The sequence below is a fragment of the Glycine soja genome, chromosome 17, assembly GCF_004193775.1.
Source record: "Glycine soja cultivar W05 chromosome 17, ASM419377v2, whole genome shotgun sequence".
Lineage (NCBI taxonomy): Eukaryota > Viridiplantae > Streptophyta > Magnoliopsida > Fabales > Fabaceae > Glycine > Glycine soja.
This window is the reverse complement of record NC_041018.1, coordinates 15502844-15518593: the sequence shown is the minus strand read 5'-3', so window position 1 is coordinate 15518593 and position 15750 is coordinate 15502844. Positions and strand designations below refer to the sequence as shown.

Here is a 15750-nt window from a genome sequence, read left to right as displayed (position 1 = left end):
ACTCAGATTGTTCAAACACCAGAGCAGCAAATGTATTTGGCCAGGCTTATGGGGTATGACTACTCCATTCAATATCGGTCCGGAAACACTAATTTGGTAGTTGATGCCTTATCGCGCTTGAAGGAGGAATCAGAAGGAACCATGCTATTACTATCTGTACCATGCCTGACATTTTTAGATGAATTCAAGAAGCAATTAAAACAGGAACCAACCTTTATCGAATTCAGGAAGAATATTTTGGCCCAACCCACAGCCTTCCCGGAATATTCTGTTACTTGTGGATTGATTTTGCAGGGGAATCGTATTTGGTTACCAGAAGGTATTCCCTTCATTCAGACTTTGTTAATGGAGTATCATTCTACTTCGACAGGGGGTCACATGGGGGTCACGAAGACATTAGCGAGGCTCACCGAGAATTTCTATTGGCCTGGTATAAGAAAATATGTGAAACAATTCGTTGCAGCTTGTGTGGATTGTCAACACACCAAGTACGAAACTAAGAAGACTGTCGGACTTCTATGTCCACTTCCGATACCCTCAAGGCCATGGGAGGACCTCTCGTTAGATTTCATCACGGGGTTACCACCCTTTCGCAGGAACACCACTATCCTAGTGGTCGTAGATCGTTTCTCCAAGGGGATCCATTTGGGGATGTTACCCACGCAGCATTCTGCTCATTCAGTCGCCGTCTTGTTCATGGAGATTGTCGAAAAACTCCATGGCATGCCACGGAGCTTGGTTTCCGATCGAGACCCGCTATTCATCAGTAGCTTTTGGTAGGATTTATTCCGCATGAGTAGCATGAAGCTTCGAATGAGCTCCGCTTACCACCCCCAAACAGATGGGCAAACGGAGGTTCTAAACCGTGTTATCGAGCAATATCTACGCGCCTTCGTTCATCAGAATCCTTCATCGTGGGGCAAGCTGTTAATTTAGGCCGAGTGGTCCTATAATACATCCCAACACTCAGGTTCCGGTGTCTCACCGTTTGAGGTCACTTATGGGCGGAAGCCCCCCAATTGGCCGCAGTACCTCACAGGTTCTTCGAAGGTAGAAGCCGTGGATACATTACTCTCCGATTGAGAGTCTGTTTTCATTGCCCTGAGGAAGAAATTGCAGAAGGCTCAAGAAACTATGAAGCTGACAGCAGACAAGAAGCGTAGAGAGGTGCAGTTCCATGTCGGCGATATGGTTATGGTTCGTCTCTGGCCACGCCGTCAAGTCACCATTACCGGCCAACACCAGAGATCCCCCAAGCTAAATAAATGATACTATGGACCATTTCCAGTACTTGAGAAGATTGGGCCCGATGCATATAAGCTGAAACTCCCTAAAGATGCGCGTATCCACCCCGTATTCCACTGCTCCATGCTCAAGCCATTTCACTCACCTGTCTCTGCTAATACTTCTCCCACTCTTGCATTACCTTTGCTGATTGTTGACAATGAGCCTGTAATCTCTCCGAAATCCATTGTTGGCACTCGTTATACCTCTGATTCCAAAACACCTAAGTTACAGGTGCTGGTGCAATGGGAAGGTTTGCTTCCCAAAGATACCACTTGGGAAGATTGGGAGCAACTGCAAGCTAACTACCACCTTGAGGGCAAGGTGATTCTTGAAGGCCCAGGGGATGATAGGAACCGTGAAGATGCATCAATTAGGCCCAAGAGGAAAAGCAGTGCTCCTTCATACCTGAAGGACTACATATGAGCCTTGCTGACGTGGCATTAGTGCCAAGGGCTTGTCTGCCAATTCACACTACTTTTCACAATTCTGTTATGCCCTGTATGCACAGAATTACAAATTCTGTTAGCAATATCACTATAAATAGTATCTCATTGTAATAAGGCAGATATGAATTCAATACAATAGTTTCCTTTCCTTCTTTCTTATTCTTGGGAGGAGCTGGACCCTCGAAACCAGCATTCATCGTGTTCTTAGCATATTACATACAAATTTTATGGATTTAACTATTTCAAGATGAGTGATTCATTTCTAAAAATATAAAAGCTAAAAATCCCACCTAATAATAATAATAAAATCAGTTTTTGTCATTACATGCATGTACGTATTTATCAAATTTTACTGAATTTCTCATCAACGATGAGATTTTTATCTTTAAACACGTCGCATACATCTTTTACAATAATGTGAAACTAGAGAGACGCCCGTGTCGATGCACGGGCTCATACTAATATTTGAAATTTCATACATATAAATTATTACATGTATATACTTATATAATTTTGTTTATTTGGATAATAATAATATTTAAGTATTGGCAGAAAAAAAAATACATTAAATAAAATATGAATTTGAAACATGGGTCAAGATCTGTACCGTAGACTTGTTAATGATATTGTAAATGAAGCCGTTCGAATTAGTTTGAGTGGCCATGGAGACTCAGAATGAGACATACTAATTTTTGTTATAAACATTAACTTTTTTTATCAATAGTGTTAAAATTCATAATGAAATGATGGAAAATTTAGTTTATTTGTATAATAATAATGTTTAAGTATTGGTAGAAAAAATACATTAAATAAAATATGAATTTGAAACATGTGTCAAGGTCTGTACCGTAGACTTGTTAATGCTATTGCAAATGAAGTCGTTCCAATTAGTTTGAGTGACCATGGAGAATCAAAAGGAGACATATTCATTTTTGGTATAAACATTAACTTTTTTTATCAATAGTGTTAAAATTCATTATGAAATGACTGAAAATTTAGTTTATTTGGATAATAATAATGTTTAAGTATTGATAGAAAAAATACATTAAATAAAATATGAATTTGAAACATGTGTCAAGGTCTGTATCGTAGACTTGTTAATAGTCCAAGAAACATTCATTGAAGGGAAACTGAAACAAATTAAATGCAAAAGATAAAAAAAATAATAAATGTTGATTGACATTGACAAAATTGATTTATTTTGATGATGATTAGCATTAAATTATATTTATTAATTATTTATTTATTTTTCGTTTGAAACATTAATCTTATGTTAACATTAATCTTATTTTTTTTAACTAACATAATTAAAATATCTAACTCTTCAATAAAAATTTGAAATATCTCCTCTTAGTTTGAGTCATCGTTCCTATTAATTTGAATGACCATAGAGAAATAGAAGAAGATATTTCATAAATATAAATTATTACTACATGTACAAACTTATATAATTTTATTTATTTGGATAATAATAATGTTTAAGTATTTATAGAAAAAAATACATTAAATAAAATATGAATTTGAAACTAATATTAAGCTACATGTAGGTAATAAAACATAATTTTAAGGTAATGTGTAAATATTATATATTGTTTGGAATAAAAGAAAGGATGTATAGTAAAAATATGTGAATCAAACGATTACATGATTGAATAATATGTACTTCATTAAGTTATGAAACATGAAGAACACTAAGTCATGAAACATCAAGGGACAGGAAAAAGAAATGATAAAAATATAAGCCAATGAAATAAATTCAGAATTAATTAAAGCAAACCATAAACTGTTCAGTTAAAATTAAAATGGAATTGAAAAAATGTTGGATACCCAAAGGTATTGAACTTACAACATTAATAAAAGTATGAGAAAAAGGCACATGAAAGAACCTTTGGGATGCACATAACTAAAATTAGACATTAGTAGTGTTAGCCCGTACCTTCAAATTGTTGGGTGTATTTCTTTTTTTTTTTTTATTGAAGAACCTTTGGAATGCATATAATTAAAATAAGATATTAGTAGTGTTAGCCTATGTCTTAAAATTGTTGACTGTATTTTTTTGTTTTTTTTGTTGAAGAATCTTTGGGATGAACATGACCAAAAATAGATATTAGTAGTGTTAGTCCGTGCCTTAAAATTGTTGGCTGTATTTTTTCCCTCTTTTTGATTAGAAGACTTTTGGGATGCACATGACTAAAATCAGGTATTAGTAGTGTTAGTCCGTGCCTTTAAATTGTTGACTGTATTTTTTTTTTCTTTTTTTTAATTGAATCACCTCCGCCATAAATTAAAGAAAGTAATACACACACAAAAATTACAGAGCATAAATCTTTCGTCCATGTTTAATCTACAATTAAAATTCATAGAACATAACAGAGGGTCACCGAAATAAGACCACACAAAGAAAAGAATGGAGATCTCACCTGGAAATACGTTTGGTTGAACAGTATGGGTTATTATAAGTTATCATATATTGTTTTTAATTACTAAAGATAAAACAAAATAAAAAAGGAATAAGTCAACATGCAAATTATGTTTATTTCGATATCCTAATAAAATTGTTAAGTAGTTCGGAATGAAATGAAAAATAACCAAAATAAAAATAAAATATGGTTATTAATTAAATGTTAATAAATTGAAAATGACTTTGGCAAAAATAAATACAAAATTGAAGCTGATTTGAATAAAATATTAAAATTGATAGTGTAATATTTAAAATTGATTGTTTAGTTCAAACTAATTAGGAATAAGTCAATGTCTAAATTATCATTATTTTGATATCCTAACAGAACATGCTTATTAAAATGGATCAAACTTTTATAAAGTGACAATGATTACGACAGAAATAAATACAAAAGTGAACCTGGTTTTAATAATTGGTTAAAATTGATATGGTAATATTTAAAATTTATTGTTAAGAACCCACTAATATGAATAACTTAACTGCTAAATTATTATGTTTATTAATTAGAAAATCATGAATATTTTAATATACTAACTGAATATTTAAAATTGATTGTTAAGGACCCATTAATGGAAAGATTTAAATTATGATTATTTACATATCTAAACAGAATATGTTTAGTAGTTTGAAAATCATGATTATTTTCATATACTAACAGAAGATTTAAAATTGATTGTTAAGTACCTATTAATGGAAATGTATTTTAAATTTGCCTAACTTTTTGTTTAATTTTTAAATCCATAAAACATACTTTTAAATATAATCGATTGCTAAATTCCTATTAATTAGGAATAACTGAACGCCAAAATTATTTTTTAAGATTAATAGTGTAATATTTAAGATTGATTGTTAAGTAAAATGATATTATGATTAAATTTTTATAAATTGACGATGATTAAGACAAAAATAAATACAAAAGGGAACCTGGTTTTAATAATATGTTAAAATTTATATGGTAATATTCTAAATTGATTGTTAAGAATCTATTAATTAGGAATAACTCAACGTCTAAATTATGATTATTTACCTATCCAAACAGAATATGTTTAGTAATTTGAAAATCATAATTATTTTAATATACTAACAAAATGTTTAAAATTGATTGTTAAGTACCTATTAATGGAAAGATCTTTTAAATTTGTCTAACATTTTGTTTAATTTTTAAATTCACAAAACATACTTTTAAATATAATTGATTGTTAAGTTTCTACTAATTAGGAATAATATGTTAAGTTCCTACAAAAGTGAGCCTGGTTTTAATAATATGTTAAAATTAATATGATAATATTTAAAATTAATTGTTAAGAACCTATTAATTAGTAATAACTCAATGTCTAAATTAATTTTCATAACTAGTCTAAGATTATGTGACCCGGATATACCAATTAAATGATAAAAGTATAAGAAAATATAAAAAAAATAAAAATTAAAAACTAACATTCCAATGAAAGTTAGAAATTACTAAAAAAAACTTGTTTACTGAATAACCAATTAAATGAGTTCTTCAGTTAATAAAAAAAATTAAAACCTACTTAAAATGTCTTGTCGAATATATCATAAGTTGACTAAAAAATTAGTCAATACTTTTGAATTTGTTTCATTTAAAGTCAATACTTTGATTCAAGTATGAAACTTATTTTTGATAGAAAAAATTAACTACACTTAAAGATTTTTTTTATTTTTTTAAAATATATAAATTATTTTACACTATTAGTGTGAGTTATTCTACACGTAAAGATTTTTAATATTATAACTTATAAAAGAAATTACATGTAATTTTCTATTAAATATTTTGACGATGCCATATGCTATTAAACTGTTAAAGTGATTGTGACACAATCAATTCACTTGTTACTCCATATTAAAGACTAAAGTTATTAGCAAAAAGGAAAAGTATAAGAACCAAAGATGCTAAAAAAATTGTTTATGATATAAAAATGAAATTTGCAAAGCATAATTTTATAAAAATTTAAACGTAAACAAATAATAAGTAAATATTAAAAGCAATATACTTTCTATTAATTATACTAAAATTAAATCATATTAAAATTTTATAAACTCAAACTTATTGAAAAAATATTCAATATAATAGTTAGTAAATAAAAGTTAACACATATAAAAGTTATTCAAAGCATAAATTTATCAATTATAATTATACACAATTACACACGTAGTATATTTTATAGAAAAATTTAATATGATATATTTAAATTGATAAAAAATAATTCCAACTCATAATGATGAAATTTAATTTATATAATAATTAATAAGGGCTAAATTATGTATCAAAAGGGTCTTATCTTGTCATCTCCTTATCCCAAACCGAAGTATCCAATCTCCTTTTTATGCTTTAATTATTATTATTACTTTCAATAGGAAACTATCGACATGAATAAAACATTATGGGAAAAAATTGGCAATCAGTTGTCGGAAAATAGCCTAAAATATGCTTAAGTAATTTCGGAGATAAGATTCGTTAATTAAATAAATACAAATCTTTTGAGGATGATTGGCGAGGATTCCAAGCTAAACCATCTCAATGGCGATAGGAGAAATGGATGAAAACATTTCATTCAAAACATAGAAAATGGAAGAAAACACCCAAAAGTAGAAATGACTAAAAATATTTCACTCAAAACATGGAAAATTGTAGAAAACACTTAAAACAATAACTAATTCTAAAAAATTATACTGATATGAGGTACACTGTTTTACCAAGCTAGACCTTACTCGTGTGTGGGTTTTTTTTTTCATTTTAATTATTTGTTTTATTTGAATAAATTAAATTTTAAGTTTAATTTTAATCTTTTATATTTTTAAATTATATTTGTTATTTATTTATTTATTATTCGTTTGAAATATTAATCATATGTTAACATTTAAATTTTAAAATAATTAATTTATTATAATGATGACTAAAAGCATCATGATAGAAAAGCATATTGAAAAGACAAAGAAAAGTGCATTGAAAAGTCAAGTCTTGGAAACAGAAAAATGCATTGGAAAGACAAGTGTCTTGGGACCAAAAAAGTGCATTGGAAAGATAAACGTCTTAGAAATAGAATACAAATAATTAAATTTTCTTGGAAACATTAATTCATTGAAAACGAAAGCAAAATAAACATAAAATTCAAAAAACGTAGCCATAACACTTAAAACAATAACTAATTCTAAAAAATTATACTGATATGAGGTACACTGTTTTACCAAGCTAGACCTTACTCGTGTATGGTTTTTTTTCATTTTAATTATTTGTTTTATTTGAATAAATTAAATTTTAAGTTTAATTTTAATCTTTTATATTTTTAAATTATATTTATTATTTATTTATTTATTATTCGTTTGAAATATTAATCTTATGTTAACATTTAAATTTTAAAATAATTAATTTATTATAATGATGACTAAAAACATCATGATAGAAAAGCATATTGGAAAGGCAAAGAAAAGTGCATTGGAAAGCCAAGTCTTGAGAACAGAAAAATGCATTGGAAAGACAAACGTCTTGGAACCAAAAAAGCGCATTGGAAAGACAAACGTCTTGGGAATAGAATACAAATAATTAATTTTTCTTGGAAACATTAATTCATTGGAAACGAAAGCAAAATAAACATAAAATTCAAAAAACATAGCCATAATAAGATCGTAGAAGGCATAAAATAGTGCAAAATTGAAGGAAACAAAACGCAAAAACATTAAAAGTAACTTTTATTTTATTTTTAACCGGTATAAGTACAAATGCCAAGAATATCTACATAGGGATTTTGTACAATACGTTGCCATAATAAGAACGGGAACATTAGAGAAGACTGAAGATCACTCGTGAACCTCAAAATTAATCATAGTAATAAACGTCATTTTTTTTCAAGTAATACAAAAATGAACATGATAAAGAAAGGAACTCAAACATGCAACACAAAAAAAGATAAAAATAGGTAGCGATTGCAACACAAAGATCCATATTTTTCAATATTGTGCTATTAAGGTAGAACATCGGCAATCAAACTATGTTCATCTGAGTAAAGAAAAAAATGAAGCTTTCCCCTGCAAAGAAAAAGAAAATGAAGCACTACTCAATATTTGTACCGACAAAACCTAAAAATCAAAGTTTTTTGGAGAAAAAAATCGTAGCTTTAAAAGAAACAATGACCATGCAGTGAAAAAATAAAAAATAAAAATAAAAAAATGCATACAAATACAAAAAAAGGTAAAAAGAAAACGCAGAAGATGGGGAGGGAAAACGAACCTGTAATCTATCCAACATACTATGATCTATGACTTTTGTCTTGCAAAGGAAGAAGAGTGGGTTAACCACGGTCAAATAAGACTCAATAAGACTGAGGAACACAAAAAGAAAAATTCAATCTTTTATACTGAAAGAACCCATAAATCAAAAGGAGAAATGAAATACATCACAAACCTGTCCTTCAAATGCCGAACACTATTTGCTCTCGGTGACAAATTTATGTCAAAGAAGGCTCAAGAACACAAAAAAATTTAACCTTTTGTCCTGCGAAAAGTCATTATAACACAAAACAAAGATAGAAGACGCAAAAAATTGAAGCTTTTGTGTTGCAAAGGAAGAACAATAGTCAGCCACGGTCAAATAAATCAAATGAAAAAAGAAAACGTAGAAAGATAGGAGAGAAAAGAACCCATAAATCATTTTTCGGCCAAATCAAGCAAAAAACTGCCAAACCCAACAAAAAAGCTTCAGCCTTTGGGTACGTCGGAGAAGGCTCAGGAACACCAAAAAATTTAACCTTTTGTCCTGCGAAAAATCATTATAACACAAAACAAAAACAGAAAACACAAAAAAATTGAAGCTTTTGTGTTGCAAAGAAAGAACAATAGTCAGTCACGGTCAAATAAATCAAATGAAAAAAGAAAACGTAGAAAGATAGGAGAGAAAGGAACCCATAAATCATTTTTCGGATAAAAATGGTAACTTTAGAAGAAACAACGAACATACAGTGAAAAAAATAATAAAAAAAAAAGCACATGGAGAGGGAAAACGAAACACATTCATGGAGTTTGGAGATAAAAATCGAAGCTTTTTGCGATAAAAATGGTAGCTTTAGAAGAAATAACGAACATGCAGTGGAAAAAAAAGCACATGGAGAGGGAAAACGAAGCACATTCATGGAGTTTGGAGATAAAAATCGAAGCTTTTTGCGATAAAAATGGTAGCTTTAGAAGAAATAACGAACATGCAGTGAAAAAAAAAAAGCACATGGAGAGGGAAAACGAAGCACATTCATGGAGTTTGGAGATAAAAATGATAGCTTTAAAAGAAACAATGAACATGCTGTGAAAAAAATCGACAAAAAAGCACATAGAGAGGGAAAACGAAGCATAACCTTTGAGTTTTTCGTTCGGCATCTCCGTCATTTTCGTCCGGCATTTGGAGAACAACAGCACCAAGGCATCGTCTTCGAACGATGGTAGGAAAAAAAAATGGAAGAGAGAATGAGAATGAGAAAGGGTGGAGAGAGTGGAGTAGAGAGAACGGTGGTAGGAAATAACAAAAGAGAGAATGAGAGAGAGAATGGAATGGAAAACGATGGAGAGAGAATTGGTATTAATTACGGGTTTGACACTGTAGCATTAGGTGACATTTTTGGGCGGAAATTGAATCAACCATAGCTTGACACGTGGCCCTGAAAGCCAATATTAGGACCTTGTTTGTATCATGATATATAGATGATAGATGATAGATGATTTGATAAGCATTCCCAACACCTTCAAAGCATAGCTTTTGAAGGTTCTAGCTGGACTGAACTATCTTGTGGGTGATTTATGATAAACAACTTAAAATGACCTATAATAGTAGATAAATTTGTCATGTTTGCAACAGTTTTGTATTTATTTTTAAGTCCCTAAATTTTTTTATTTTTGATAATTGATATGTAATGGTTGGTCAATTGTGAACCCTAAAGAGTGTTTTGACCACCGCGACGCTGCCAATCTTGCGGACGGGAAAGAGACAGCAAAAGACGATTTAATCAGGTTTGTGACAGCAGGATTGCTCTGTTTGCTTCTGGTGCCAGCCAGCATCGGAGACCGAATCAAAATCGACAGGACATCAACAATCAAGCAGACATTGACACAACTACAAAAGAAATTGAAATAGGAATGTTGGAAACGCTGTTACCTTGTTTGCAAGGGAAAGAGAACCACTGAACCATAAATTTCCAGATTCATGAAACACAATTTTAAAAAATCTGAGGATCAATTGTTAAATTTTTAAACTGATTATTTGCAAATAAATTCTTTTGCTCCAGCAGATTGCCAGTCAAAGATCTCAGCCGTTGATTAAAAAAACATTAAATTTAATGGTATACGAAAATTGTTTAAGCATAATCTAGACACAAGATAATTCACCATAAAATTAACTGCTTTTGAAATGAAAGACTTTAACATCAACCAAAAAAATACAAACCAATTTATAACTTTCACGGCTAAATTGGGTGCAAAACAAAAGATAGAATTTAATATTAAAAGAAATGTTTGAAACAATGACATAGTTTCACACGAGCGAATGTCAATAGAACATATAATTTAAGTAATGACTAAAACGCTAGTTGTGGACAAAAAAATTCATCAGTCCACTTACTCAAATTTGGGGGCAAAATTTTAATTCCAGATTTGGAATTTCAGATTTTAAGTTTTGGAACCTCGGCAGTTAACATGACAACTATATATGGATGTATCACAAGTCCGGGGTTCCCCCAACCGGTTTTTAAGAAATTACCATAACTTTATAAGAAATTACCACAACTATATTTGCCTTCGAATTCATTTGACCATCCACCATTCCATGCCACGGCTACACTGTTTGTTTCTTTTTCTTTTTAGAGGATATCATTTTATGCAGCATGGATATTTCAAAATCTTTTTGTGTCAACTGTTTCCTCAATGATTCAATCACCATTTCACTTTGCTTCAATTGTTGATTGAGTGCTTCAATTTCTTTCGAATGGGCATCAGTGTCACCCTTGCCAAAGCCTGCAGAGGCATCCTCTTCAATTTTTGGATCCATCTTTGCTTTCTTTGAAACATCAACTGCCTCATTAATTTGTAAAGCCCTCTTAGATGGAGTCTGGTCATTGGGTTCTTCAGTTACCATTTTCCGAACAAAGAGATTGACAGATAAGCCTGTACTTAGACGGAATGTTACAAGCTTCTGGGGATGTCCATATGTATCCTGACATAAAGTAATGTACATCACAAGTGTGAGATAGATCAGCAATCCCACAGTAACTAAATATGCTTCAGTGATATACAACTGCAATATCAGTTTATCAACATGAAAAAAAATATCCTCGTTTTGTTGAACAAGAGATAAAGGCAACGTCATTGAGTCCATCAGATTTTGGCAGGGGGATCAAATACATGTCTAGCTTCAAAACATTTTTATTAGAACAAATAGGTTCAAATATATGATCCACATTTATGTGTTTCATTAGCTCATCTAATCAACAAGCAGTTTTAGTGATATCAGGTAGAACCATTGGACATTGGTATACAATATATGTACCTTTAATTGGCTTCCTTGGACATTTTCATAGGCCCCATCTGCCTCTGGTGGACTTCTAAAAATTGCAAAGGCGGAATAATTTGCTCCTTGACCTTTCCTGGAAGGCTGCAGCAGATTTTACAATGCATTAGATTCAGAACTCAAACAAAAAATGTAACCCAAGGCAGACTGCCAAAAAGAGTGCCCATAAGACAAACCTAAATGTCCTCAAATTGAAGACATCTACTCTATTTCAATAATTACCAACAAACCTCTTCTCAAAAACATTGAGATACTCATAGAACACACTACCTTCAGTTCAATTTTGAAATTGCCAGGAAGAATTTTATGCAACGTTTCAATGTTTACAGTGTTTGGTATCTTGTGAAGAAGAAGCTTTGCCAGCTCACTTTCTGGAACCTAAAACGAGATAACAGTAATAGTATTCATCTTTAGTTACCAACCACCATGAGTACAACTAAAATCTAGAACTGAAGATGTATATATCAGCTTACATGCTCTTGAACTAATGCAATTGGAAATTCCTTATCAACTCCATGTTTGATCTTCGCAAGAACAAGGTCCATAGCTGCTTTTGCATCATCTAGACAATTATGTGGAGCACCCTTTTCCCTAACTTCATGGTGCAACACAGCCTGTCACAACAATTGGTGATGAACTATAAATATAATATCAATATTTTCCATTTCTATTTTTCTTCTATCTTGCCACAATTTGCTTGTGCAAGTTTGTATGATGAAATATCTTAAATTTAAATTTCAATAATAGACAAGCACAAGTTCACAAAAAAGAGACTTTGCATTCAAGACAACAAGATTCCTCCAAAGGAGTGGCTAAGTGGTAATTTTTCATAATAATGATTCATAAATTAGATGACATGCAATGGAGAACCTTAATTTTTGCATGTAAATAATGTTACTTGCCTGACATAAGCTATTCAAAGAAGGTCTCTTGTGAATAGATCCATCCAAGGATTGGAAGATATAAGAAGTGTCAATCACTCTAACATGATCAAGCTTCAGCACTGCAAAAAATCGAAATTAGTAAATAAAATAGAAACACAAAAAATAGTTCAACAGTAGTCCTCTCCATATACTCAAAAACTAACAGTAGATAAAAGGACAAAGCAAAATAGAGTAAAATGTATATCAAACTTACCACGTAGATCATTATGTAAACTGTGTCCCACTAATATGATTCCACTTGATAACAACTTCTTCATGTATTTCTATGGAAGTACAACACATCTTCATTATGCACTTGAAAGGATGATATAGGAAAACAAAGGAAACCACAAAATACCTGTATATCAGCCAAGGAGCAAGTCACTGCCTCTAGATCTTGAGAAGAGACACCAGTAATCTCTGTTCTGTAGTCTGCAATTTCTTTGTCTGGTTTTACAAGTTTATCTAGTTTGACCTGAAAAGTTCCGAAAATTATCTATCTACAATGTCGTAAAGGACAGCAGTTTAAACACAATTTATGTGCAACCTCTTTTTTTTTTGGGAGGGGGGTGGGGGGGTTATGCAAAAGAAAGAGTATGCATAAATTACCTCTAAATTATGGTCTACCACACAGACTTTAACTACTGCTTCAGTCCCATCTTCACAGAGAACCATTTCGCAGTCAACAGCAACCATTTCAGTAGACTTCATCACCTTGGGTTTGTTTTTGAAGTTTACAACTATCCACCCCTTCAAATCCACACCATAAAAACAACATAGATAATGAATCAGTATAACTATCCACCCATTTAAATTCAATTACGGATGGCGGCAACAAACCTCATCAATTGATGGAAATGAATAATCCAATGGATATAATGGATGCTGCAGAGTTGCTTGGACTAGCCTCTGTGCTGCCAACATCAGCAGGTTACAAAAATGACAGTAAAATTATTACAAATGCAGGTGTCAATGAAATCGACACCATTAAGATTTTTACTAATTAATTTGAAATTCAAATGCACTCCATTATCAATCACAAAACCAAGGAAGAAGAAAAACAACAATTAACAGCAAGTAGTCTTTGCTAAATCATAGAGATTATGTATTATGCCATTATCAGTTGCAGTCTCTTCAATTATTCAGCATGATGATTCAGATAATATATATCAGGAAAACAAGAATTCATAAAATTATAAGTGAGAACTATGTAAATAGTAATTTAAAAAACAAGACAAAATAGCAGAACAATCACCATTAAAACATACCTGCTCAGGGGAATCATGAGATTTATCTTTCAGTCGCTCCAACATATATTGATTTGAATGATGTCGCATGATGTTATCAAAAAACTGAGCACAGGGGAGAAATGTATGAAACTCGCATCTTTAAGTGTATGAGTGTGTATATAGGGCACAGAAAAGTTATTTACCTTTAAATCTTCCTCCTTTGAAAATGTCTTTAGAAATGCAGCCAATACCTCATGGGATCTCTTTGATGGATCACTCAAACCTGCCCCAAACTTTTTATCATGACTGTTCAAGAATTCTTTCCAGCCTCCCAGATTACCCTTTAAGCCTCTTTTTTGTGCTAATTTTACAATATCAACCAGCACCTACCCACATGGAAAGCACTAGTTATCTTGCTGGGACAGAGGAGAAAGAAGAAGGAAACGGAAAACAAAATACTACCAAACCCTCATGAGACCACTAGAAGTCACTCTGTTGAAAACCTAGTATCTAGAAGTCACTATGGGCCTCAACTCATCCAAATCAAGTTAGGAATCAGGTGAACCCACTCCCACTGGCATAACTCTAACAAGTGCCTATTTGTTCCATTTACAACATCCAAAACGAAGAGCTTAATTAAGGGAAACAATACTGCTTGCCACTTAAACCAGAAGATAATGTTGGTAAAAAGAACAAAACAAACACGACTAATATGTATTTGTGTTAATCTAAAACTCACCACCTAAAATATTCAAACGATTCATGGCAATACGGTAACCAAATAAATACTGTGTTTGGTAAGAGAGAAAAAAAAAAGGGTTCGGAGAGTTTAGCAATGTAGTGGACGAAGGAAGTTACCTTTTTGTCTGCAGTCTCTATCTTGTCCTCCATGTTGCACAACAGAGACGCCGCTAAAAAGGAAGAAGGGAAGCGGTTGCGAACTCCTTCTGCTCAGACACAGGAAGGGACGAAAGAATGTAACGTATGGAGAGGAAGAGATGATACCTAGGGTTTTGACTAATGCCTTAAGTGGGCCGGGTGGGAAAAACTAAACAAAAAATATGGATTTGTTATTTCCACTTCCTTTATTACTAATTCAAATTATATTTCACCATCAATAATCAATAATAATAAATAAAAAACAATTACAAAATGATGTAAATTAAAAAATATATATTAATGAGTTAAAAAAATTGAGGAAAAAAATGAAATTGAATTTTGTTACATTATATTCCAATTTAAATTACTTATCATAAATATAAAATACTATTATACTCTATATGGTTAAATATATTATTTATTATTAATTTTAATCATATAAAAAAATATTTATCATGTCCAATTGTAATATAAAATTTATATTTTAATTAAAAAAAATTCTCCCTCTAAATTGTGTACTTTAATTTTTATAATATAGAAATAAATTATAGGTTGAATTACCTGCTTAATCTTTTATCTTATTTTTTTTCAATTTGATTATTTATCTTTTAAAAAGTTTAGTTTGATCAAAGGACCAAATACTTCATTTGGCCTGATTTATATTATATCTATAAACATAATTTAGTTTGGATTAATTTTTAAAATTCAAACTAGTGTTGTTAAAATGGTTAGTTTTTTTTTACAATTTTTAATATTTTTTATTTACATCAATTCATAATTATTTTTTACCTATTGTTATTTGATGATGAAATATAATTTCAAAATTTATTATAGACTTTAGAGTTTTACTCAGTCTTAGTTTATTTTTTGTTTTAATATTCATAAAATCTGAATGCATGCCAAAAGCCCAAAAGAAACGCTAGCCTGCATTCAATTTCCTTGTTTGGCGTTTTATTGTTTTGAA

General features: G+C 31.0%; 1 protein-coding gene and 1 long non-coding RNA gene across 2 annotated transcripts; both read right to left on the bottom strand.

Annotated features, from left to right (window-relative positions):
- Window positions 1–7879: 7879 nt before the first annotated feature.
- LOC114393269 lies at window positions 7880–10311 on the bottom strand. Its single transcript, XR_003662517.1, has 3 exons — window positions 8615–10311; window positions 8441–8531; window positions 7880–8238 (listed from the first exon to the last, which is right to left on the bottom strand). It is a non-coding gene; the product is annotated as an uncharacterized LOC114393269 (long non-coding RNA).
- A 349-nt stretch (window positions 10312–10660) lies between these two features.
- Window positions 10661–14913, bottom strand: LOC114394091 (small RNA degrading nuclease 3-like). The gene is made up of 12 exons (XM_028355660.1): window positions 14766–14913; window positions 14111–14293; window positions 13947–14030; window positions 13519–13587; window positions 13288–13428; window positions 13037–13153; window positions 12893–12962; window positions 12658–12758; window positions 12229–12369; window positions 12026–12133; window positions 11735–11839; window positions 10661–11401 (listed from the first exon to the last, which is right to left on the bottom strand). Exons 1-12 carry the CDS (start codon window positions 14796–14798, stop codon window positions 11024–11026), a joined length of 1530 nt encoding a protein of 509 aa, XP_028211461.1. The 5' UTR covers window positions 14799–14913; the 3' UTR covers window positions 10661–11023.
- Window positions 14914–15750: the final 837 nt, after the last annotated feature.

What these genes read in the sequence shown, in the direction of transcription:
- LOC114394091 (XM_028355660.1), bottom strand. Translation starts at nt 14,798, where the DNA reads ATGGAGGACAAGATAGAGACTGCAGACAAAAAG. An exon ending in CATTTCCATCAATTGATGAG is followed by an intron (nt 13,429 to 13,518) that starts GTTTGTTGCCGC and finishes GTGGATTTGAAG; the next exon opens with GGGTGGATAGTTGTAAACTT. An exon ending in TGGTAGACCATAATTTAGAG is followed by an intron (nt 13,154 to 13,287) that starts GTAATTTATGCA and finishes GGAACTTTTCAG; the next exon opens with GTCAAACTAGATAAACTTGT.